This window comes from Triturus cristatus, chromosome 4_2 (assembly GCF_964204655.1).
Source record: "Triturus cristatus chromosome 4_2, aTriCri1.1, whole genome shotgun sequence".
In the NCBI taxonomy this organism is placed as follows: domain Eukaryota; kingdom Metazoa; phylum Chordata; class Amphibia; order Caudata; family Salamandridae; genus Triturus; species Triturus cristatus.
Window position 1 is genome coordinate 49,617,199 of NC_140586.1, and position 27,168 is coordinate 49,644,366.

The following is a 27,168-nucleotide window of genomic DNA, read 5'->3' on the forward strand; positions in this document are numbered from 1 at the left end:
ATTGTGAATATAAATAAGAGCTTTTAACTGTGGACACCCCGTTGAACTAATCAAGTTTTATGTTGTTTCTTTGTGTTCGTCAGTCCTTTTTATTGTTGTGTGTCCAGGGAGGTGATTTTTTCGACCTCTGTCGCCCTGATGAAATTGCCACAAATTAATTGGCAATGAAACATGTTGGCCGTCATTATCAAGGTATTCAACATGCTGGATTTTAAACAGTGGGATCGACTCCTAATAAATAAAGAGTACAATTGTGAGTCTAACCCCTCCTTTCTTTTTGTTGGTACATTCTTTGCTCCTGTCTTCACAGTACACATTCCTCTTTTTGTATTTGTTTTTCTTTGCACTGGACACACATCACTCTTTCTTATGAGAAAGCTATCAATTATGAAATAAACCTGGGCAAGCTGGTGAGAACCAACCAGTAGCTCCTCTGGTGGTGCACACGTGAGATACTTTCTCTTTCTTTACACATTTTTTCACCTACCTTTTCTGCTGTTGAGGTGGTGTGTAGAGTGAGTAAAGTTGTTGAAATAATCTGTGGACTGACCTCGCACTTATCTGTCTCTACTTTTTCTGTTGCTTTGAAATTTTAAATATTGGTAGCACACTGGATGGGGTTATACCATATGATTTAACTGGTACTGGAGGTTTCTGACAACATTTCTTTCCTCCACCTAGTCCAGATTACATAAAAGATATGCTACATGGTGCCAGTTCTTGTTTGTTGAAATAGTACCTGATTGGAGGGTGTTCTGGCACGTCTTCCCTCTTTAGCTCCTTTTTTTGATTGGAGAGTCCTGAAAGCACAGGATTTGCTCTATCTTGTACCGAGGAGAAAGAAGTGAACTCCAAGGGTCATAAGGCTGACCTCCTGTTAAAGATACAGGGACACAACAACCTACAACTGCCCAGCTGACCATTGAAAACTAAACCAAGACTAGACCCTACTATTTGGCTTCTGCCTGCCACCTTAAGAGTTTCCAAGAACCACAGCAAAGGTCCTGGGGAACGGAAAGGTGAGGGGGGGGGGATTTAGAATTGTTTTCCTGTGGTGGATTGGTACTTAAAGGACTAGATCTGAAGTTAAAACATTTGACCAGGAGGAACCCGATTGGTGTATCCAACCCATGCTCAATCGCGGCCAGTGTCAAAACACACTTAATCCCCGGTCTATACTGAGACTATTGACTATCACTGGCACGTTATGCTTCTTGACGTTATTCCTACATAAAACTTTTAAAATTAATTTCTCTGGTTCCTATTATTGTATTTTTGGCATCAATTTGTTTATTACATTTTAGTTTTTTTCCAATTTGGTTTGGGATTTTTAATGTTTTGTACGTTAACTTTATGAATTTTTGGTACTGCATAGATACCTTACCCATTGCCCTAAGTTAAAGCTGTCTGCTCTGGGCCATAGCTGCCAGGGGGTTGAGATCAGGTTATTTAGTGACTTTGAGGGTACAACCTGACAAGGGTGGTGATTGATCCTTGAGGTGGATACCCCCCTCCCCAATACAGATTCAATTTCTTACACTGTGTTTTTAACGTATACATTGTGATAGCTCAGTCACAACTCTGAGCACAGTGAGATTTATCACCATATTTTATTTCTTTTTTTAATTACCAAGTGCAACTGCCTGGTCCAGGTGTTCAGAACAAAGCAGCTTCAAGGTCTTCAAAGACTGGAACGAACCACTTGCTGATGCACAGGGGAAGTGATATAGTCGCAAACAGCCCTCAGAGTGACACCGAATGGTAGCCCCGTTCCTTGTACAATAGTCACATTTCTGTAAATGTAGACAGAACCTGGGTTATACACAGAGATAAGACATGCTGAACTGAGTAAGGGACCACATCAACTTTTATTACAACCCACCTAGAAATAATCCAGGGCCACTGATTCTCTGTCACAGACATTTTCAGATCAACAAGCAGCTTAGATAAATACAGTATTTTTCTGAAACACTGGTTTTGCAATATATGCATTTTCTATTGGCTGCCAAGTGCTCCCAATTTTGTAATCCGATGGCTGGATGCAAAAATATGGCTAAACATTGTGGGTGCAACGGAAAGACCCTACTAGAACACTTTATCACCCATAACCCACTTCCCATTCATGAAGTCATTGTGCAAAATCAGGATGTCCCTCAATGTTCACCTTCATTACTAAAAAGGGGCAAAGTATGTAACTTTTTATAAAACAGATCACGTTGCAAAACCAGTGCCACACAAAGAAAGGAATATGTTACTTACCCCATAAGTATCTTTACGTAGCGTCTAGTGCCGTAGTCATATGCTTAAAGCAAATACAAGGAGATGATGGACAAAGCGCTGAAACTGTTCAGACACTCACCCCCAGTCACAGATCTGGGATGAATCCATCATCGTTCTTTACTTCACTTCGTCATCCCAGTTCAAACACAGCTATATGCAATTCAGACTTGACCCTGTGCCTTATGGGAACAGTCCAGCCTGAACTGCCAAGCCATCTCTTCCCTGGACTGGAAAGAGGCATCATGGGACCGGTTTCGGGCTAACAGTCCTCATCAGACACGCTAGCTTGAATCCAGTGGCAAAGTGAGCAAGGGACAAAACAAACAAGGAGATGATGGACGGCGCGCTGAAACTCTTCAGACACTCAACCCCATTCACAGATCTGGGCTGAATCCATCATCGTTCTTTAGCTCACTTCTCCACCCCTGTTCACACACAGCTATATCCAAATCAGTCTGGACCCTGTGCCTCATGGGAACAGTCCAGCCCAAACTGCCAAGCCAGTCATATGCTTAACATACTCCTGCCATCTAGTGTTGGGCTTGAATGTCTGCAAATTGTTTTTCTTCTAAGAAATTTTTCTATTCACGAGGTATGGTGTTTTTTGGCTCATCGAGCTTAGGATAGGAGCAGTTGAGTGACAGTAAGGATGAAAATACAAGCAAAGTTTTGATAAGAGTGAGTGTTTTAATATAGAGGTGTGTACGTTCGCTATTAGCATCTGAGGAGGAGGGTGGGTGCATATGAATCTACAGCACTACAAGCTACGTACAGATGCTCACAGAATAAGTAACATATTCCATTTGTAGCATGTGTTGGCCATAGATACATATGCTTAGCATTGAATGTAAAGCAGTGCTCCCAAAAGAGGTGGCTAGCTAATAGGTGACAAATGTTTGAAAAAGTGTTCTTAATACAGCTTGACCTACTCTAGGTTGTTGATTAGCTAAGACATCGACATAGTATTATTTTGTGAAGGAGTGTGGGCTATTGCATGTAGCTGCTTTATAGATATCTGCTAGCGGAATGTTCCCTAGGAAAGTAATAGAGGCTCATTTAACGTGTAGAGTGAGCTCTTAAGAGTTGCAAGTAGCAATCACTTAGCTGTGGTAGCAAGTTTGTAGACACCGTACTATTGATTTTGCGATTCCTGCTATAGAGGACAGGTGAATTTTATTTTTTGTCCTCATTCGCCACTAATCTCGCTTCAAATCACACCCTAGATGTATGTACTCACACTCAGAAGGCTGAGGGGCATAGGCTGTTGGAAATGGAGACCCGCCTACTAGTACCAGAGCAACTTGGGGATCAATGAAACCTCTGAGATACCTCTTCTGCCAAGCTCTAGGAGCTAGAAGGCTTTCGTCTAAGAACTGCCATAGAATCTGGCAGTGCCCGACTTAGCCCGAAGAGTATTAACAGCATAATCATAGGACTCTCTTCTTGTCACTGCCTGATCTGGCAAGATCCAATCTGGAGACTGCAAAGACTGAAGACTGCCAGTCTAGAAAGGTTGGAGGGGTTGATTCTGTCCATCTTATACAGATTTACCTCCTAGCTAGGAGGATAGCATAGAAAAGCAGAGCTCCAGCAGGGCCAGTAACTTTTTCTGCGGAGCCGAATATAATTAGGGGTAAATCTATGTTAATAGGGCAACCCAAGGTGCTTGTCAAAATGTTACCAACACTTCCCCAGAAGACAGCCAGAGATGGACATTCCTTAAACATGTGGATGTCGGAAGCAGCAACCTGACCACATTTTTTTTACAACTCACCGGTGGCCCTTTGGTGATTTTTGACAGTTTATGAGGGGTAAAGTAGGCCCTATGGATGGTAAACAGGTGGGTTTTTTTAACCAAGCTGGTTTCACAACTTTGTGTAAGGTCTTACAAGAATTCTGCCATAGTTGAGCACAGTCTTGTGTAGGTAAAGAGCCACCTCACAGGTCCTCAGCTAGGTTGAATTCGCAGTCTACTTCTTCTAACAAGGTTTGATACCAAAAGGAGACTTCTTTCCTCCCTGGGGGCTTAGTTACTAGCTAAAAAGCTACCACTGCCCACAGCTTTCTTACAATTTAATTGTGGATGGGATTTAGCCCAGCTTACCAGTTGAAGATATTTAAATCGGGGAAAGACCTACCCCAGCCCTGTGCTCCAGATGTTCCCAGGAAACAAGAGTGCCTCCAGGGAGAAGGTCTCCCCAAACCACCAACCCAGCTTCTCTCAAAGGTATTGCCAGACTGTCCTTTAAACACTCTGGAGCTCCTGGGGAATCCCATAGGGGAGCCAAGCTGGAAAAATACCCAAGCACCACCGAACCGCTCAACTTGGCCCAAGTTTTAGCCACCCCCTGGAGAACCTTCAGCTTAACTTTTTTTTCAAACTTCAGATCCCCGAATTTAAGCAAAAAACCCTCTTTCTGATAATTTGGTGCCCCTAAGCATAGCCAAAAACATACCTCCAGCACCTGTATTCACAGGCATTCTTAACATACGTGAATGTGAGAGTTGGAAAGCCCAAGCATACAACTGAAGATCGGGTAAAGCTAAGCCTCCCTTTTCCCTTCTCCACCTCAGCTTTTTCCAGGCAATCCTAGGTGATTTGGATGCCCAGACAAATGAGTTAATTTCACCCTGCAACGTATCAATCGTAGATTTTTCAAAATAGAGGGGAATATAGTTAAAAAGAAAAGTAATCTTCAGGAGTATCGAAATCTTAATCAAATTGATTCTACCTAAGATGGATAAGGGAAGTAGGGCCCAAGATCTCATTTGCCTCTGACAATGTCTTGCCACTATGGCCATGTTGGTGTTGGCGATCTTAGTGACGTCTTGAACAACGTGCACTCCCAAATATCTCATCTTGGAACTAAGCTGATACTGGGTCTCTACAAGATTCCAGGACATATCAGTCTTCGAAGCATTAATTTCATACCCGGAGATAGAACCAAACTCCCAGGCCAAGCTGGTGACGGCTGGAAAGGCTGGCTGTAAATTAGCAGATAAAACTAAAATGTCATCAGCGTACAGGGCTACCTGCCTCTCCCACTCCCCATACTTAAAAGGCTGAATATTAGGGTCATCCCTGAGCCGTGGAGCAAATGGCTCAATGTAAAGATCAAAAAGAAGAGGGGAGAGTGGGCAGCCTTGTCTGGTCCCTCTTGTGATCTTAAAAGGGTCCACAATATTCCCGTTAACCAAAAGTCTGTCCGTTGGGTTCTGGTAGATCAACTGGACCATTCGGCAACATTTTTCTCCTAAGTTGAACTTCCTCAAGACCTCCGACAGATGGAACCGATTCACTCTGTCGAAGGCCTTGGTAGCGATGAAAAGTCATGGCTGCCAATGGGAGGGAATATGCAGAAGCGAGATCAATAGCACCGATTAAATCGTAGGTGAGGTCTGAAAGCTGCCGGTTCCTGACGAAGACCTTCTGATCTAAGTGGAGGACATCCTCCACCATGAGGCCCAGTCTTGCTGCTAAAATTGAAGTAAATAATTTATAATCTACATTCAATAACGATATAGGTCTATATGACCCGCAGCTTGATGGAGATTTCCCAGGTTTCAAAATCAGGATTATTAGAGAATCATTCCATGAAGCTGGGAGCCCTAATTCAGCCTCTAACACATGATTAAAAAGCAACGTAAGAGTGGGGATGATCTTATCTCCAAACATCTTATAAATCTCCACTGGGAGGCCGTCAGGACCCGCTGTTTTCCCGTTCTTACAACGTTGAATAGCTTCTCTGACCTCAGTTTGAGTAAAAACCTGGTCCAGATGTTGTTGTTGATCAGGCCCCAAGGAGGGACGGGGGATGTCCCCCAACCAACTCTGGACACTAAGGGCATCCAGACTTATCTTCACAATAGATGTCCTGAAAGTAGGTCTGAAAGGCCTGACTAATTTCCCCATCCGAGGAGAAGGTGTCATTACCGCTAATAATCTCTTTAATAAGATTTCTTACCCGGTCAGCTTTGGATTTCCATGCAAGGAGCTTGCCTGCACCCTCACCGTAATAGAAATGGGCGAGTTTACTGGCCTCCCATCTACGAATAAGCCTGGAGTGTAGAATATTCTCTAACTACCCCTTTAAGCTATCCCGCTTAGCTTTCCGTTCTTGCTGGATTTCAGGAGAGGCTTGGAAATTTAATTCAGCCTCTGCATCCTTCAGTTTTCCTTCTATAGAAGATACCTCCTCCTTATATCTTTTATTTTTAAAGCATGCCCTGCTGGTGATTTGGCCCCACAAAAAAGCTTTTAGAGTCCCATACATTAGTAATTGAAGTTGACCCCAAATTCGTTTCCGGAAACCATTCGGTTTCTTGTAGTAAAAAAGGCGTCTCTTCCTCCTCCAGGAGTAAGGAGCGGTCAAATGACCATGTCCGGGTAGGCCTTGCTATTGGACCTTCCAGACGTAGAAGGATCACTGAATGATCTGAAAGATGGTTGGCCAGGTATGAAATGTCATTGACTATCTCTTAGCGAGTCACTTATCAGCACAATCTATTCTAGATTGGTGCCGATATTTATGATTTCGAAACGATACACCGGGCTGCCGACCCGATCTTTCCCTCCATATATCTAAAAAAGTAAATTGTTTCGTTGCCTCTAGTAAGAAATCCTGAGATTTTGAAGGGACCATGGCTCTACTCTTTGGAGTTTTGTCCAACACAGGGTTCAAGACTATATTAAAGTCCGCAGCTAGGATTATCGGTTCAGGAAAATCTAATAAATGCGAAAAAAATGGTCTTGAGACTGGAGGGATCATCTTGGTTAGGTCCATAGTAACCAACCAGAGTGAACAGAGTCTCCCTCATCATAACTTTAATGATAACCCATCTGCCAGCTGGGTCAACCAGTTGCTGTAAAATATGCGCTTTGGCTGATTTCTTAAATATAATAAGGACTCCTCTGATGTTTGCTGTCTGGTTCGTACATACATATGAGCCCACCCACCTTTTATTTTTAAAGAGAGAAGCGGTCTCCTCTTTGAGAAGATGCGTTTCCTGAAGAATCATAACCTGAGCCGGTGAATCTTGAAGATACTGTATAATCTTGTCCCTTCTCGGTCTAGTTCGCAGCCCGTTAACATTCCAGGACAAAATCTGTATAAGACTCATGTTAAGTCAGCCAAAAAGCCCAACATAAAAGTAGAAGTTGAATTTGAAGTGACCCACACCAGCATTTAAACCAGCCCAGTTCCAGGGCCATCACTCTAAAAGTGACGCAAGTACAAACATCAAAAAGAAAAGGAGAATGAGAATTTTTTTTTTTCCTGCTACTCCCAACCCCTACCCCGTGCCCTCCCCCAAACCCACCCACTACCTCTGGGAATCCTTACCCCAATTATCTGGACAGATGAAGTCCAGGCAATTGCATCCCGGAGGTAACCACCCAACCACTACACTAAAAAAGAGAAGATACATAAAGAAGCAGAGAAACCAAATACAGAAAAGACACACAGAAGAGAGAAAATAAGCAGAGACCCTATCTATACTTCAAAGCAAACAGAATCAATTGGAATGAGCGTGGAATTTAAATAGGTGTGCTCTTTCTCTTCTCATATTAGTCTCTCTCACCTATAATCTCTAATTATAATAATTCTTCCGTGCAAGAGGGGAAAAGAAAAACTTAACCTGCCGGACCATATGCTCTCCCCAACTAGATCCTCAAACTAAACTCAACCTTTATAGACCCCCTTTATTAATACTGTCAAGCAGCTCATCCGCTTCCTGCGCCAATCTTATATTGTGCATTTTGTTGTTATGCATCACCTTTAAAAAAAATGGGAATTTTAGTTGGGGTACTGCGCCTAATTTTTTTTAATCTTCCAACCTCCTGCCCAGCTCCCACTGCCTCTCCAAGGTGCAACTCGAGAGGTCAGACCGGATCTCAAACGAGAATTCTTTGGCCCGAACTGTTTTCAGTTTCAATGCTGAGTTAAGGATTTTGTCCTTTAAGGCAAAAGTGAGAAAATTGGGAATTTTTCTGGGTTTAGGTCTGTTAGGGTTTCTTCGAAAAGGATCTCTATGCACCCTCTGTATATCCCGGCTGGGTTCTTCCTCAGAGTCCTCAAGCTGTAAAGAGGTCTTAAGTAAGGAAACAATATGGGACCGGATGTCGGATCCTTCGCTGCCTTCTGGAACATTCAATAAGCGCAAGTTATTTCTACGAGCATTGTTCTCTAGCTTCTCCATTCTATCACTGAGATCCATGTGTTCTGTCTTTAGCAACTGAATATCAGACTTTGCCCACCCAAGATCTTCTTTCAATTCACCGACAGTATTCTCAAGGGCTACAGTCCTGGAATTTATGAGATCTACTTTTTTTCCCAGGGATTCACAAAAATTCCTGATTTCCCCTTGATTCACTGCAGATACTGCAAAACCTTTTTTTATATCCTCAGCTAGTGTAACAAAAAGACCCTCCAAACCCGAGAGTGAGGATGAAGATGAATATGGCGGTACAGATGGGGGATCCGCCTCTTGCTCCCCTCCAGGGCTGCTGTTAAGTGCTGTCTGTGACTGGGGTTGACCCAAATGGGCAGGCCAAAAAGGGCAGGCCAAAATGGGCAGGCCAAATGGGCAGGCCAAATGGGCAGGCCAAATGGGCAGGCCAAATGGGCAGGCCAAATGGGCAGGCCAAATGGGCAGGCCAAATGGGCAGGCCAAATGGACAGCCCTCGGGCCATTCTTGCCCCCTGAAGGCTCCCCTAGGTCACTTTGTTGGGAGACCAAGTCTAGCACTGATTCCATATTGCTCACAGAGACCGTATCTGATGGTGATATTAATGCTATGGGAGTGTTTAGGCTCACCAAACTCTGTCCTGGAGGTTCAGTTTGTGTACTGATAACCAGCACCTCTGGTAGAATCCTAAAATAAGAGCGCAACGACTGGGTCACTCTAGCCAAGCTATTGACTAACTTATTCTTTTGCCTCTTAGGTTTTATGGACCTTTCTTTAACCTTATATACCTGGAAGGCAGGGTCGCTGCTTGGAGGCGCTGTTTCAACAATGGAAGAGGGCTCTGTCCCCCCAAGGGAGAAGCTGGCAGTGGTCAAATCTTGAGATAGTTCTGCGACGTTCCTCAGACTATCTGTTCTGCCAGAGGTATTTTTAATGTTTATTTTAGCCCTTCTACTACCCTCTGTGATTCCTTTTTTTTGTCCTTCTTTGGCAGTGGCAGCTAGTTGCGGTGTAATAACAGCAGGAGGATTAACCTCCTGTATATTTAGAGGAATCTGGGAGGTTTGACTGCCGGGGGCTGAAACCCCCTGCAAGTGCTGCTCAGGTGGAAAAACAATCCCCCCAGCCTCCATCTCTCCCCCTGTACCTCGTTTCGATGAACCGGCGGTAACCTCGCCGACCTTACCGCTGCCATCCTGCGTGAGTCCTCTGCCCCGCTCCGCCCCTTGATGGAATAAGTCGCTGATGCGGACGTCATTCCCCCTGAGGTGGCCTCTCGCGGCCGCCTTGCATCTTCTTCGAAGCTCCAGGGCGGCTTCAAGTCAGCGGGGCGGCGTAGGTAGGTGTTTACCCACCTCCTCTCTGCACAGTCCTGGCCGTGCTAGCCTGACTCGGCTTATTCAATCACGCCGCAACTGGGGAAGACGATCCCACGTTGACCGGTATGATAGCGGTGGGGGTATTTAGAAATCAGCAAGTGAACTCCTCCGTCTCGGTTTCGTCGGTTCTCTGCCCCCGAGTTCAAATCATTGGGTGGCTGGTGCGGGAGCTCCGGGTGCTAGCGGCTAACGTGCAGCCGCCAAGTTCCCCAACCCCTTTTGTGGATTTGAAAACGCAATGAAAAGTTGCTGTGTTTGGCGAAACGGTTTTGTTTTCTCAACTTAGTACATTAGTGCTCTTAACATCAAGAGTGTTTCGTGCTCTTTCTGCTACAGAGTCTGGTTTAGGAAAGAACACCGGTAGCTCAGTGGTCTGGTTTACATGAAAAGCAGATTCCACTTTAGTGAGAAACTTTGGATTTGTTTTTAGTACTAAATAATCTGGAAAGACTTGGAATAAAGATTCTTCTAGACTGAACTCACATATTTGTCTAAAAGAGGTTACAGCCACTAAGAATGCTACTGTCCATGCGGAGATCTGTAGACCACATGAATGCAGTGTTTTAAAAGGAGTACCCATAAGCCTGGTAAGTACTATAATAAGGTTCCAGACTTGTGCTGGATTTTTTTTTTTATCCCTTCCATAAAAGTTTATTACTGGAATTTTAAATAAAGGCATATGCGGTCTATTTTGCATTATCCCAGCGAGTGCTGTCAAGTGATATATGCAAGGCCTGCTTGTTGACAAATCAAGCAGGAAACAAATCCGATGTACTTAGAAGAAGTGCCTGGATATGCAGTAGGGGACAAAACATTTCCATTTGGCTGCCCAACGAGGTTGTATGGTAGGCCTGCTAGCTTGTTTTAAAATGGTTATACAGGATTGTGGCAGATTGAGGTATACGAATTCTAAGACCTCAGGAGCCAGATTGCTAGATTCAGCTGCTTGGAGATTTGGGTGTATGCCCCTTACCTGCTCCTGAGTCAGAAGCTGAGGCCAGAGTGGCAGTTTCTTGTGTGGCACAACCAATAGTTGAAGCAGGGTTGTGAACCATGCTTGTCAAGCCCAAGTTGGGGCTTTTAAAATGAGGGTAAGATGTTTGTGTGAGCTTTTGCACCACGTAAGAAGAGTGTGAGAGGAAGAAAAGCATAAGCCAACATCCCAGACCAGCTGATTCATAGTGCATTGCCTTTGGACTGTGAGTGAGGAAACCTGGAAGCGAAGCTTTGGAAATTCGCGCTCTGGTGTGTAGTGAAGGTAATTTCGGTGGTTACCCACCCCTGAACTAGGAGAGGTGAAATTATGCGTTGATCTCCCACTTGTGTACCTGCTGCTGCATATTGCTGAGCATATATACAAAGTTGTTCTCCACCCCTGGTAGGTATTCTGCTAGGAGGCGAACTTTGTGATGAAGGCCCAGTTGTAAGAAAGTGCCCTCTTTTTGCATGGTTGCCCCCACTTTTTCCTCTAACTGCATTGATACAAAACCCAATTGGGACTCTTAGACCACATGTAAATCCCTTGTAAATGATACCATCGGTACCAAGGGCACTGCGGCCAGGGAAGGCCTCTAAGGCCTGCAGCACTTCTTGTACCACCCTTAGAGGCCCTGTACCTACACACACACACACCTACACACACACACACACACACACACACACCTACACACACACACACCTACACACACACCTACACACACCTACACACACCTACACACACCTACACACACCTACACACACCTACACACACCTACACACACCTACACACACCCACACACCCACACACACACACACACCCACACACACCTACACACACACACACACACCTACACACACACACACACACCTACACACACCTACACACACACCTACACACACCTACACACACCTACACACACACCTACACACACACCTACACACACACCTACACACACACACCCACACACACCTACACACACCTACACACACACACCCACACACACCTACACACACCTACACACACACCCACACACACCTACACACACACACACACACCCCTACACACACACCTACACACACCCACACACACCTACACACACACACACCTACACACACACCTACACACACCTACACACACATACACACACCTACACACACACCTACACACACCTACACACACACACACCTACACACACACACACCTACACACACCTACACACACCTACACACACCTACACACACACCTACAACACCTACACACACACCTACACACACACCTACACACACACCTACACACACACCTACACACACACCTACACACACACCTACACACACACCTACACACACACCTACACACACACCTACACACACACCTACACACACACACACACCTACACACACACACACCTACACACACACACCTACACACACACACACACCTACACACACACACACCTACACACACACACACACCTACACACACACCTACACACACACACACACCTACACACACACACACACCTACACACACACACACCTACACACACACACACACCTACACACACACACACACCTACACACACACACACACCTACACACACACACACACACCTACACACACACACACACCTACACACACCTACACACACACACACCTACACACACACACACACACCTACACACACACACACACACCTACACACACACACACACACCTACACACACACACACCTACACACACCTACACACACACACACACCTACACACACCTACACACACACACACCTACACACACCTACACACACCTACACACACCTACACACACACACACCTACACACACACACACACCTACACACACACACACACCTACACACACACACACACACCTACACACACACACACACACACCTACACACACACCTACACACACACACCTACACACACCTACACACACACACACACCTACACACACACACACCTACACACACACCTACACACACACCTACACACACACCTACACACCTACACACCTACACACCTACACACCTACACACCTACACACCTACACACCTACACACCTACACACACACACACACACACACACACACACACACACCCATGACAGGCTGGGTGTTTTGGTACAAAACAAAGTGAAGAGCCGATATGGCACACATCCCTGTGAGCCATGCCTACAACCCACTGCACTGGCATAGGTAAGCCACCCCTCTATCTGGTTGCAATATTCCAATGGTGACTATACAGGTGCATGAGCCCTGTACCCCTACAGTGTCTAAACCAATTCTTAGACATTTAAAGTGCAGTAATGCCATTAAGAGTATATGGTGCAGGAAGTTTGTCATTACGAATCTAACGCAACACCATAATGGCTTTAATGAAAACTGGGTAGTTTGGTATCAAACTTCTCAGCAAATTAAACCCACACTGATTCCAATGTGGGATTTAATGAAAAATACACTCAGAGGGCATCTTAAAGATGCCCCCTGAAAAACGACCTAACTAGTGTCCTGGCTGAGTGGCTGCTCATCAGGTGCCACCACCAGACATGTTTCTGGACCCCTGAGTAGAGCACCTGCTGCTCTCGGGGGTCTGAAACAATGCACATCCTGGGGCGAGGTGCCAAGCCTCCTCTCCCAGGATGGGCAGGGTCCACGAAGGGGAAGCTTCAAAGGCTTTCCGCCTTTGTGAGCTACCCCAGCCATTTGCTGCTTCCAGCAACTGGCCCCCACTGGTTCTGACCCACACTTTGGGCGGGAGAAACGGCAGGAAAAACAAGTGAGGAAGGGAGGTGTGGCCACCTTTGCCAACCCCACCCCTCAGGTGGGGGAGGTGAGGTAAAGCACAACTCTCAGTCCCAGCCATCTTGCAGATGGGGGAGACCTAGCCAACCAGAGAGGCATATGCCCCCCTCCCACTGGAGGGTGGCATAATAGGGGGTGTACCCACCCCAAGGAAGGGACCCATTGGTCCCGATGTGTACCTACCTGTAATGCCCCTAAAATTAGAATTTAGGGGCAACTCTGAACCTTGCCTCCTCAGACAAGAACCGACCAGAAGAAAAGAAGAAGGATCAAAGAAGCCGCGCTGAACTAAGAAGAGGACGCCGCCCACTGACTTGGCCCCAGCCTACCCACCTGTCCCCCACCTCGAATCTGCTCCAGCGAAATCCCGGGGAGTCCTGCAGCCCCCAAACCAAGACATTGTCTCCCGTGAGCACCAGATTTGCTAACCCACAGACTCTGGCTCCGGCCAAATCTGCAAGTCTGCACCACTCCGCACCAGATGCCCACGGCCCAAATTCGAGTGGCCCCACACCACGAGGATGTCTCCCCGGCCCGACTAGAGATCTGGTTATCTCTGACCTGCTTCGAATCGCCAATAGACACCTGCAGCCCCTTTCTGGAGGATCCCCCCCACCCACAACCGAAGCTGGTAAGAAGACCGGACACCTAAAGATACCCCTGAACCAGACATCCCACAGCCTTAGGTGGCCCAACTGACAGTGCCCAATATCCCCCAAGAATCCTAACTTACCTCTCCAACCAGTGGTCACCTCCAGAAGATCTTCTTCCCAGAGTCTGCACAGTTTGTTGCCACCGGAGAATCTCCATTGAACATAACACCACACCTGATGCCAAACCAGAACCCTGTACCCGGCTGCCGCTGTGGGCGCACTGTCCTAAACCAGATCCCCCCCCCCCCCTTGCCCTGAGCCTAACACCAGGAGCTTTGCTCCCACAACCTTGTGGTCTGCTCATGAGCAGCCACCAACCGGAGGCCCCCCTATCCCCCATTGAACAACATTGGGCTTCAGCACTCTGCACCCGGCCGCCCTAGTGCCGCTGAGGGTGCTTGGAGTGCATCCTTGACCTGGGGGAACCCTAGTGCTAACCCCAGAATACCAACTCCAGCAACAAAGTCCTTACCTGTAGTCCGATAACTTCATTTCCTTCCATAGGATTGGACTGACTGCTTTTCTTTGAAAAATCTATGTGTGGAGTTGGTTTGTATGAAAACTTGAAAAACGTATAGTTTTCCGGTCGGTGTAGCTTTGCAGGTTGAAGAATTTTCTGGATTCCCTATGCTTTGTAATATTCCGCCATCTAGTGGTTGGGTCCGGATCTTCCTTGTTGAGTGTGCGGTGCTCCTTGTAAGGTTTGACCTGACTGTTTGTGGCACAGCTGTATGGCTTGTGCAATCCATCTTGCAATGGTGTTCTTTGTGACTGGTCGTCCAAGAAAACCGTTAGCAAATGATACAAAGCTGTTTTGTTTTCCTGCATTCTTTGGGTCTTTCTATGTAGTACATGACTGCCCTTCTGGCATCCAGGGTGTGCAATGCTCTTTCTGCTTGTGTCTTTGGGTTTTGGAAAAAACTCTATTTGTATTGTTTGGTTTACGTGGTACTTTGATACCACCTTTGGCATAAAATGTAGATCAGTTCTCATGACTATTATGTATTTGGAAGTAGGGCTCCTGTAGTGTTAGAGCCAGTAATTCACTTACTCTACATAGTGATGTAATTGCCACTAAAACACAGCTTTTAGTGTGAGCATTTGTAATGTTGCCTTGTGGATTGGTTCGAATGGTGCCTTCTTCATTTGCGCTAGTACCACAGAGGTACCATGCGGGTGGTGGCACCCTCTTTGGAGGTGCTATCCTCTTTGCTCTCTCTAGGAATCTTTTGACCACATGGGATGTAAAGAAATTTTTTCTTTGTTCTCCCCTTGTATACACTACGATTGTTACCAAGTGTACGCTTATAGATGCGTAGCTTCGTTTATTTTGTAGTAAATAGGTTAAATATTTCGGTACCGTTGATTCCTCAGGAGTCATGCTGCCAGGCTTAGGGCTCTCTGATTCTGGGTGTAGCACCTTTCCGTTTTGCATTGTTAAGAGGTCCTTTCTGTTGGGGAACTTGTGCATCGCCCCCGGTCTCATTTTCATTATCTGTGAGAACCAGGTTTGTCTGGCCCACTGTGGTGCTATGAGGAACAATGTCGTCATGTGGCTTATCTTGCACTTGTTGATGACTCTGTGTAGCAGTGGTATTGGGGAAAAGCATAAGCAATTTCCCTGACCAGTTTATCCATAGCCCATTCCCTAGGGACGGTGCGCACGGTTGTCTGGATGCAAAGTGTTGGTATTTTGCATTTTGGGATGTTGCAAATAGGTCGATTTGCGGAGACCCCCATTTTTTGGAATATCTTTAGGATTTCTGATTGATTAACCTCTCCCATTCGTGGGATGCTGATGCTTGTCTGCTGTGCCTGTCTGCCCTTACATTGTCCATCCCTGGAAGATGTATTGCTAGTAAGTCTATGTTCCTTGGAACAGCCCATCTCCGTAGTTCTTGGGCTAGGGTTGATAGTGTTAATGATGGTGTTCCTCCTTGTTTGTTGATGTAAAACATTGTAGTTGTATTGTCTGTTTCAAGCAACACCCTCTTCCCGTAAAGCTCCTTCTGGAAGGCTTTTAAGGCTAGGAACACTGTCTAACTCCAGGAAGTTGATGTGTTTTATCGCATCCTGTTGTGTCCACAATCCGCTTACTTTGAGGTTGTTCATGTGCGTTCCACACTCTAGCTGGGAATCATCTATTGTAATGGTCATTGTTGGAGTGGTTGTGTGAAAAGTCTCCCCTGTGTTATGTTCCTCTTGTTCCACCATGCCATCTCTTGATGAACCGTTTGTGTGACAACCACTAGATCCTCCCAACTCCCTGTTGACTGGGACCATTGTTGCTGAATCGATTCTTGGAATGGTCTCATGTGTAGCCGAATGTTTGGGACTAGATGAATGCATGAAGCCATCATCCCTAGCAGTTTGCCCACTGTCCTCACTGTCAGAGCTTGCCCCTTGTGGTATAGAAGTGTCCTTCAGTATTGCTATTGTTCTCTTTGTGATTGGAACCACCTTTCCTAGTGTTGTCTTGATCTCTGCCCCTAGGAATATCTTTACTTGTTCTGGTTCGATTGATTTAGTTTTGCAATGTATTGAGAAACAGAGCTGGACCAATGTCTCTAGGACTCTGTAAGTGTTGTTTGAAAAGATTGTAGGTGTTTGCTCTTACCAACTAGTCTAGGTATGGATAAACGTGGATTCTCTGCCGTCTTAGGTGGGCCACTACTGCTGCTAGGCATTTTGTGAAGACTCTTGGTGCTGACTTCAGTCCGAATGCTAGCACCGTGAATTGGTAGTGCGTTCTGTTGATCACAAATCTGAGTAGGCTCTTGTGCCTGCTGTTCATGGGGATGTGCAAGTACGCGTACTTTATGTCTATAGTTGCCCTGTAGTCCCTTACCTCTATCTGAGGTATTACTTCTTGTAAAGATGTCAACTTGAATATGTGAGTGTTTATGAACCTTAAGTCTAGTATAGGTCTTAATGTTCCATCCACTTTTTGTATGAGGAAGTACGTAGAATACACGTCCTTGTTCCTCTCCTTGTAAGGTACCTTCTCAATGGCCCTCGTTTAGAAGCTCTTGTGCTTCTTCGAGCAAATGAGACAGCTCTCTTGCTGAATGAACCTTGTTCCTTGGTCTTTTGCATGGAGGTTCTGCCAGTTCTATGCAGTATCCGTATCATATGTTTAATATCCATTTGTCGGATGTAATCTTTTTCCACTCCTGAAATAGGTTTGCTATTCTGCCTCCCACTGGTGTTACATGTTGGAGGGATTGTTTGTTCTTTGGGACATGATCCTTTACTATGTTTACTTCTTGTTGCGCCCTCTGAGATCTTGTTAGAGTGTGCGCAAACTTTGCAGTGCACTCACTTGGAGGCGGATTGCTGTCCCCCTCTTTGCTGTTGGCCCTCAAAAGATTTGCCTTATGTGTTGATATTGCCAACCTTGTTGTTGACCCTGTGGCGGGCCCCGGTTCCCTCCTTGGTAACCTTGTTGAAAAGTTTGGTGTGAGGCTACTGGCTGGTGGTTACCCCGGTGTGGGAAAGTGGCTCTGTATATACTGTTCCCTAATAGGTACAGGGTGTACAGAGTCCACAGTCCCCCAGAGGCTGATAGAGGTCAAAGTTAGGTATGACCTTACTCTCAAAAGTGGTAGCTTGGTCGAGCAGTAAGGCAGTACCAGAGGACAGTGTAAAGCATTTATTGTACACACTCAGTCAGCAAATGGTTTCACACACTCAATAACTGAACTCTAGGCCAATGATTTGTATATATAAAATATATGCTTGTTTTATTTTTAGAACCACAAGGGGGTAAAAATATACTTTCTCAGAATGAGAGGTTGAAGATAAATACTTTTGTTTCAAGCAATAAATTTGTAAAACAGTCACAGTTGGTTGCAATAAACAATCCTATTTCCTAAACATAACAATGCATTGAGCTCAATGGTAAATTCAGGTTATTTGTAATAAATTACTTTTCAGATTACTTTTGGAATTCCAGGTCTGGATCCTAGAACCAGCCTGGGGTCAGTATTCAGAATCAAGTGTTGAAAGTCGACTTAATAACTGTAATGATTTTTAGATAATATTTAGCTATTTCAAAAGTTAGCACTTAGAAAATATTTCACAGAAAACATTCAATGGATCTCTATGGCAAGAAATTCAAATTGCAGGTAGAGTACTTTATCGTTACTTTAGTAATCCAGGACTGGGTGCCTAGACCCAGGACTGGGGTCCTTATCAAAAGCAGGTAAGTAATTTCGTTTGCAGAAATGGTACGATTTTAAAAGAATATTTCAAATTTGCAAAAGTAGACACTTAGAAGAAATTTCACAGAAAAGCAGACAATGGTTTCCTATGGGAGAAAAATGAGTTAGAAGTAAGTATAGTTGTGAACACTTTTCAGAGTTAGGGCTGGGCACCAAGATCCAGCACTGGGAGCTCACCTAGGAGCAGGTGAGTAAATTCGTTTTTGTCACTTGGCTGATTTTTGGTGAATTTTTGCAGTTTTGAAAAGTTCACACTTAGAAGATTTTTGAAGAAAAAGCCAGTCAATGTTACCCTATGAGGAAAATGAAGTTAGCGGTTTAAGGGTAAGTACTCGACTGGTAATGTTGAAATTCCGGGCCTGGACTCAGGGGTCCCCCAGTGTCGGGTAAGTACAGTTGGTTCACCCTCAGCGGTTTCAGGACGGCCGGGTGCAGAGAGAGTTGGGCCCAATGTTATCCTATGAGGGATAGGGGGGCCTTGGTTGGTGGCTGCTGTCTGGCAAGCCACGCGGCTGTGGGAGCTGGGCTCCTGGTCACTTACTCAGGGCAAGTGGGGAAGTAGGTTAGAGTAGAGAGGGCACTGCCAGGGCCACTCGGGCGGCTGGGTGTAGGGTGCTTTTGAGCCTTAGGGCGCTCAATGGAAATCAATGGGAATGTTCCGGTTTGGAAAGAGGCTGCAGGCTCGGGGACGAGGATGTTTCAGGTGCCACCACCACTTCGAGAGGTAAGTTGGGTAGTTGTAGGTTAGGTGGGTACCCCGGGATTGGGCACAGGGGGTCGCAGGGCGCCGGGTGCAGGGGTGCCTTTTGACGTCGGGAATCTTACCCTCTGGTTGATCGCGGCTGGGGTGGCACTTGGTTCTGAGGCTGCAGGCTTCTTCCGGGATGTCGAGGGGGGTCCTTGGGTGCCGGACTCGGGGTCACAGTCGCCGTGGGGTCGTCCTCAGGGTCTTTGTCCACTCCGGCACTGGCCAGGCTTGGCTGGTGCAGAGTGTGGTGGGTCCGCGGTCCCGGGCTGGTGCCAGGGATAGCAAGTAGGTTTCTTGAGTAGAGCCTCTACTCGTGGGAGTCCCAGGGGCTTAGAGCTAAAGGGTAGCCAGGTCCTCCGGGGTTGGTGAGGTTGCTGGCCACGTGGGATGCCGCGCTGGTGCAGGTTCGAGAGTCGACAGGCCGGTAGGGCTGGGGCCAAAGCAGTTGGTGTCTTCTTCTCTTTTTAGCAGCTGCAGGGCAGGTCTTTGTTCTTCTTGCTCTTCTTGTCGTTTTTCTATCTGGAATCTCAGGAAGGAAGGTTCAGGGGGCCCCTAAATACTAGATTTAGGGGCGTTACAGGTAGGTGAAGGCCAGGGACCAATGGGTCCTTGTCCTGGGGTGGGTACACCCCCTATCCTGCCTCTCTCCTGTGGGAGGGGGGCAGTAGCCTAATCCTGATAGGGTAGGGCCTCCCATCTTCAAGATGGCGAGAGCCCGGAGATGTGCTTCACCTCGCCTCCCCCACCTGAGGGGTGGGGTGGGCAGGCTGGCACATCCCCTGTCCTTGTATGGGGTTTCCGGCCAAGCTTCCCGCCAGAGTGGGGGGTTGCAGTGGCCTGGGGAAACTCCAACTGGCGGCATGCCTTTGAAGCTTCCCTTTGCTCATCCTGGGGGAGGAGATTTCTCACCTCACCCAGGATGTGCATTGTTGCAGGCCCGGGAGAGCAGGGGCTCTCCCACCCAGGGGTCCAGCAACGTGTCTGCTGTGTGGCAGCCTGGGCAGCCTCAGAGCAGACGTGGATTGCAAGTTAGCTGTAAGGGGGCATCTTCTAAGATGCCCTCTGGGGTGCTTAGTACATTAAATCCTACACTGGCATCAGTGTGGGTTCAATGTGCTGAGAAGTTTGATACCAAACTTCCCAGGCTTCAGCGTTGCCAATATGGTGCTGTGGAGCTCGTGTTTGACAAGCTCTCAGCACCATGTATTCTTAAATGACAGCACTGCACTTACAGTGCCCAGGAATGGACCCGGGTACTGTAGGGGCACAGGGCTCCTGCTCCTGTGCCCACACCATAGGCGTAATGCACCCAGCTAGAGGGGTGGCTGACATATGCCTTGGCAGTGTAGGTGATGGGCATGGTACACAGTGATGTGTGCCATGTCGACTCTTTGTTTTGTCCTGCACCCAGACACTCAGCCTGCAAGGGCAGTGTGTGTGTGTAAGGGTACAGGGCCTCTGAGGGTGGCACAATGAGTGCTGCAGCCCTTAGAGGCCTTCCCTGGTCACAAGGCCCTGGGTACCTAGGGTACCATTTACTAGGGGCTGACATGTGGCTAGGGTTTGCCAATTTGGAGTTTGTGTGGTTTAAGGAAGGAACATAGGCCCTGGGCACCTGATTGGCAGGAACCCAGGGTACACTCAATCGAAGTACATTCAGCAATTTAGCAAAAAGTGGGGGCATACCATGCAAGAAAGATGGCACTTTCTCACACCCGGCCTGCTGTTCTCTGTGATGGTGTCCCCCTAGGCATACCTTTGAATTGTAGCGCCGCCATGGACCTTGCAGTTTCATTTCCCTTTTTTAACTGGTTTAAATTATCGTCCACAGCTGTTCCGAATAGTTGTTCACCATTGAACAGGGTGTTTAAAATGTTGCTCTGTACCTCTGGTTTGAACCCAGAGATTCTTAGCCAGGCGTATCTTTTCTCTGTCACCCCGATCATCAATTGCCTGCTTGATGTCTCCACAGCATCTAGGGCTGATTTTAAACATGTATTTGCCTTGTTTTTTCCTTCTTCAACCAAGTGGCTTGCCCTTCTCTGGAACTGATCTGGCAGATGTGTGAGAAGTTCACCTACTTCCTCCCATTGCTGATATGCAGGTCTATTGATCAGTGCATTTGAATTTGCTATGCACCACTGAATTGCGGTGCTTCGTTCCATCTTCCTTCCCGTGAGATCCATTCTCTTGCTCTCTTTGTCTGGCAGTGGTCCCACGTTAGTGGGTACACTAGCTCTTTTTCTGGCTGTGGAAGCTATCAGTCAGCAGGCACTGAACCCCTCATGTACATAGGGTCTTTGGAGGATTGTTTGTATTTCTTCTCACCCCTTGGTGTTCCAGCCTTGCATGTAGCAGGTTCTTGAAAGGCTTCCTTTCCCTGGTCCAGCACACTTGGTAGCATGGGAAGGAATTGATTCCTTGTCTGTGTGGGCAGCAATGTTTAGGAGAAAACAGGATTGTGGTTTTTTTTCTCCTCTAGCTGCAATCCTTAAGTGTCTGCCGCCTTCTTTATCACCTGATTGTACATCTCAATGTCATCGGGTGGTGAGGGCCTTGAAGGGTATGAGTCTACCCCTTCTTCTGGCGAGTCTGCGCCGAGATCTTGCCACTCAGGTCTCGTCTCCGAGGTCGCCGAACCGTGATAGGTTTGGTCCTCTTCTTCTCCCTCGAAGTAGTACTCTTCCTCCTCCTCTTCTTCTTCTTCCTCCTCCTCCTTAGCCGGTCCTGGTGTTGTAGGTATCTCTAGTTCCTAGACGTAAGTTACGGGTTGTGTCGAAGTTTTCGGCAGAATTTTGAATTTCTTCATAGTTTCGTCGAAATCCTTCTTGGTTGCAAGATACTTGCCATTTCGGCTTCGAGCCTCCTCTTCTTTTCTAGCTCCGACGCTTGTGCTTCGGCGTCGAAATTTTCGGGATTCCTCTTGGAGCTCGTCGAAGTCTAAACTTGTTTCACCCCTTCTTTTTTCGACGTTGAGGAGTCCTTTTCGTGACTGCTCTTCAACGACTGTCTTATTGATGGGATTCCTTCTCAAAGGAACCGACGGACTGTTTATCCTTGGATGCACTTGCGGTCGTCTAATGTTTCAACGCTGCGGCTGTTTGAGGACTTAGAGTCACTCTTTCGTGGGCTGGCTAACTGTTTAGGGGTCGCTGTTTCCCTTAACTCCTTCGGAGTTTTCTTTTCGACGTCTTGGACGTGCGCATCCTCCTCGCCTTCGGGCCCTTCGGCGACATTGTCCTCTTCCTCGCTGAAGAGGCCCAGATCTCGAAGCGACTGTGGTGGTCCTGGACCTGCAGGTTATAATTCGCTCTTCTCTCCCTCATCCTTAAAGTCTACGGGGTGAACGCCGAGCACATGTTGCAATCTTCGCTTCGGTGGTCGAGCGGCAGGCAAAGGTTATAGACCGGATGCTGATCCCTCTGTGCGTACTTGTGGTGGCAATTGTCGTAGAACTTGGTGTCTTGTCCATTACAGCGCCCAGGGAGCCCCCTGTATGCGCATTCTCCGTAGGACGTCAAAGCTTTGGTGTTTTTCCACTTCTCTGCGTCCCAGTTCACCGCCTCGAAGGACGGTGTGCCGATAAAGTCGTTTTCCTGCTTTCCCTGATATTTTTTGTGGATACTTCTCTCCAAAGTTCTGGAGCTCCTCCAGTCTCGACTAACGGCGGAAAAAAAGAATTTGAAGATGGCGACCAAAGGTGGGAGCTTCCAGGGGAAGCACGTCGACGTCACAGAAGGGCACCAAATGGTGGTATGTTGACCCCCACCAGGCCACGGGGAAAAAAAAAAAAAGAGAAGAAATACCACAATTCCAGACCCAACCACTAGATTGCGGAATAATGCACAGCATAGTGAATCCAGAAAAGATTCACACTGCAAAACTGTCAATATACAATCACTATATAACTTACCTTTTGTCTAGGAGATGCCCCAGTGGGAAATCTAGGCAGATCACATTTGTTAGCAAAAGTAACGTAAAAAGTAATCCAATACATAACATGCACAGTAATACGTCAAGTAACTGAAAAGTAATTTCGAACTGTTGACTTGCCTGTAAATCAACTACTGCATTTGAATCTGCATTCAACTGTAATTTACTGCATAAAAACTTGCAAAGTATTATTTCACTTACCTGCACCAGGCTTGGTTCTTGAAATAATATGTCTGATACAAACAAATTGTTCTGACTTCAGTCTTTGAGTGTGTTACATCATTTCTTGCGTGAGTGTGTACAACAAATGCCTAACACCAACTTCTGATAAAGTCTTATTGCTAGCCTAGACTACCTCAAATAGAGAGTAAGGTGCTTTTAACTCTGCCTACACTGGAGACTGTGGGGCTCCCATTGACTTGGCCGCTTCTGCATCTTTCTTCATTTTCTGCAATGACTTACCTACTTTGGGCCCTCTGTCAAATGGAGTATTTAAAATGGATTGTTGGACTTCAGGTTTAAAACCAAAAATCCTCAACAACGCGTGCCTCCTCAGCAACACACTAGTGTTGATCTCTCTAGCTGCAGTTTCAGCAGCATCTAAAGAACATCTAATAGAGGAATTGGAAATGAGCTTTCCTTCTTGCACTAAATCTTGAGCTTTAGCCTTGTGCTCATCTGCGAGATATTGGTGCAATTGCTCCATTTCGTACCAGTGCGCTCCATCATATCTGGCGAATAGGGACTGGGTGTTGGCAATGCACCAGTGATTCACTGCTTGGGCGGTTACTCTTTTACCAAAGGAGTCTATCAATTTCGACTCTTTGTCTAGAGGGGGGGCATCCCCTGAGTTTTGTGAATGAGTCAGTTTACGGGTATTCAAGACTACCAAATAGTCTAGTGGTAACTACCCTCGAATAAAAGCTGGATCAGACGGAGCCGGCTTAGACTTGGTCGATTCTGGGGGTGAGAATACAAGCAAGAAAAGGGTCTTTGAATATATCATCGGCATGTCTCATCATGCCTTTGAGCATAGGGAGAGTCTGGGTAGACCTTTGTGTGTTACTAAGCGTTTTAAATAAGAAATCTTCCTCTAGGGATTCCTTGTGTAATTGTAACCCGTGATATTCTGCAGCTCTAGCCAGTAATTCTAGATATCCTACGTTGTCGTCAGGAGGGGAAGATTTTGCAGGGTAAAGGTCTGGGTCGTTGTCTGTGGGTGAGTCAGTGTTGTAGCCTTTCCAGGGAACTACTGGTAAAAGATCATCCCCACCATCTCCATCATCATGATCATCAGGCTGTGGTTTTAGAGTTAGTTGGTGTAATAAGTAAATGTTCTAATGGTGGAGAAGGTGGTGTAAGGGAATGTGGTGGAGGAGGAGAGGGGAGGAGGAGAGGGGTTTAGTGCCGACATTCTTCCTCTTCAAAGGAATGTGATGTGTCCTCTGACACAGGTTTGCGCTTCTGAGGCAGTTTAGTAGAAAGATGTCCTGTATCAGGATTAATGGAAAGTTCCTTTTGTTTTGGGCCCAATTTGGGAGGCGGAACGTCTAAAATCGGATCCTGCAGTTGCAAAGGAGCATTTTTTCGTTTCAGCGCAGAGGACTTCAGTACTGGGGTGGAATTACTTTTCAGCGCGAAAGATTTGGATTCGGAAGCTGTTTTCGATTTCGGCATCGTAGATTTTGGCTCCAAAGTGGTCTTTGGCTTTTGCAGCGTGAATCTTTCTGGATTCACTATGCTGTGCATTATTCCGCGATCTTGTGGTTGGGTCCGGATTCGTAGTCTTTTCTTTGTTTTTTTTTTTTTGTTTTTTTGTAGCCCAGGTGGGCGTCGACGTACACCATTTGGTGCACCTCCCGTGACGTAGTCGTGCTTCCTGCGGAAGTCCCACCTTTGGGGCGCCATCTTCAGATTCTTTTTTCCGCCGTTGGGTCTGGATCGTCATCGGGAAGCTCCAGAATTACACTCGAAGGAAGAAGGAAGAAAAGCGAGTTTCGTCGATAGAAACACTAGAAGATATCAGGAAAGGAAAAGATTTCATCAGGAGCGCGAAGAAAGGAGGACCAGCGCCCTTTTCTTCGACGGCCTTGGAGAATGCACGCTCAGAGACCCTGAGCGCAATGGACAAGACGCCATTCAAGTTCTGCCCAAACTGCCACCACAAGTTCGCGCAGAGAGACCAGCATCCGGTCTGCAACCTCTGCCTACCGGTCGATCACCAGAGTATCGACTGCAACGCCTGCTCAGCCTTCGCGCCGAAGACACTCAGGGTGAGAGAGCGGCAGAGAAGGGCCAACGCCAGCATGGACGGCAAGGGGAAGCCCCCGACGCTCTACGCTCTGGGCCTCTCCTCAGACGACGAGGACAACGTCGCCGAGACAGCCGAAAACTTCACGGTCGTAGAGACCGACAAGAAAAAAGAAGACGAGGTAAGAGAATCGTCGAGCGCAAAACAAAAAGTACCTCGACAACACGAGGGTGACTCGAGAAAATCTGAGTCAAAGTCCACGAAGGGAGCCCCGGCGCCGAAAACTTCGACGTCCAAAGGGGGAACCACGGACAAGAGGCCGAGCGGATCCTTAGATAAGGACTCCCCGGTGCCGAAAGACGCCGAAAGGCAAGGGTCGTCGAAATCATCCCATGAAACGGGCCGATCGACGCAGAAAGAACGTTCGACGTCGACGCAAGGTTCATCGAAAAGACCCGCGGTCGACGCCGAAAGCATCTCCGAGATGGAGAAGAAGAAGAGGCGGCTCGAGGCCGAAATGGAGAACATCCTTCAAAGAAAGAAGGAGTTCGACGCCAGAATGAAGGAATTCAAGATTCCAACGGTTCCATCAGCGGACGTCGAGGAGGTCGAAGACGAGTTCGACGCCGAAGGGCTGACAAGGGAACTCGAAGAGAAAGAAGAGCCCTATTATGAGGGAGAAGCCGAGGAAGAAGACCAACGGTCGTTCTACGAATCGGCGGCATCTACCAGCAACGACGTCGAATGGCACGATCTCGACACCGAAAACCCGGAGGAGCCCGTGGACACGTACCCTTCGAGGCCTTCGCCACCCGACGACATCGGGGTCTACAATATGGTGGTCAGGAGCGCAGCAATGGCCTTCGGCGTCAAACTCGACGAGGAGAAACCGAAAGCCGATTTTCTCGTCGAGACACTGCTCCCCATCCAGACAAGGAGCCAGTTCCTCCCCATGCTACAAAGCGTGATGAATCAGGGGAGAGAAGCCTTCAAGGAACCTGCAACCTGCCGGTCGATCACGCCCAGGACAGAGAAGAAATATAAGCACTCCTCCCTGGACCCCCCTTACATCAAGGGTAGCGTGACCGCGGACTCCATCATAGCCTCCACGGCCAGGAGAAGGGCCAACGTACCAGCAACTTCGGGCCCACCCCCGGATAAGGAGAGCAGGAGGATTGACCTCACAGGAAGAAAGGTCGAGAGGAACGCCGCAATGCACTGGCGCATGGCGAATTCAAATGCACTCCTCAATAGACACCAGTACCAGCACTGGGATGAGATGGGGGAGTTAGTAAAGCACCTCCCAGAAGAATTCCGGCAGAGAGCCTCTCACCTGATAGATGAAGGCAAAAACATCGCCAACTCCTGTATAAAGACGGCGTTGGATGGGGCAGAGACTTCAGCAAGACTCATGGCCATAGGGGTCACAGAGAGGAGGCATGCATGGCTAAGAATCTCGGGATTCAAACCGGAAGTGCAGAACAACATCCTTGGCACCCCCTTCAATGGAGAGACACTGTTCGGAGCAACAGTGGACGACAAGCTCACCCAGCTGAAAAAAGAAAACGAGACGGCGAGGTCCATGGGGGCCCTACAGCTGAGGGGAATGAGGCGAGGAAATCCCTCGAGAAGACCCTACGGTAGGGGAGGAAGCCAGCAGGGGACGTCGCACCAGGCGTTCCAACAAGGTCAGCAGGGTGAAGGTCACGGACAAGG

General features: G+C 47.2%; 1 protein-coding gene across 7 annotated transcripts in view; it reads right to left on the reverse strand.

Moving 5' to 3' along the window:
• Nucleotides 1–27,168, reverse strand: part of KMT2D (lysine methyltransferase 2D) — a 1,389,531-nt gene that overhangs the window by 1,186,273 nt on the left and 176,090 nt on the right. For all 7 annotated transcript variants that reach the window (XM_085600422.1, XM_085600421.1, XM_085600420.1 and 4 more), the window contains exon 6: nt 1,631–1,793. In XM_085600422.1, the coding sequence (XP_085456548.1) occupies nt 1,631–1,793 (163 nt within the window). The remainder of the gene's footprint in view (nt 1–1,630; nt 1,794–27,168) is intronic.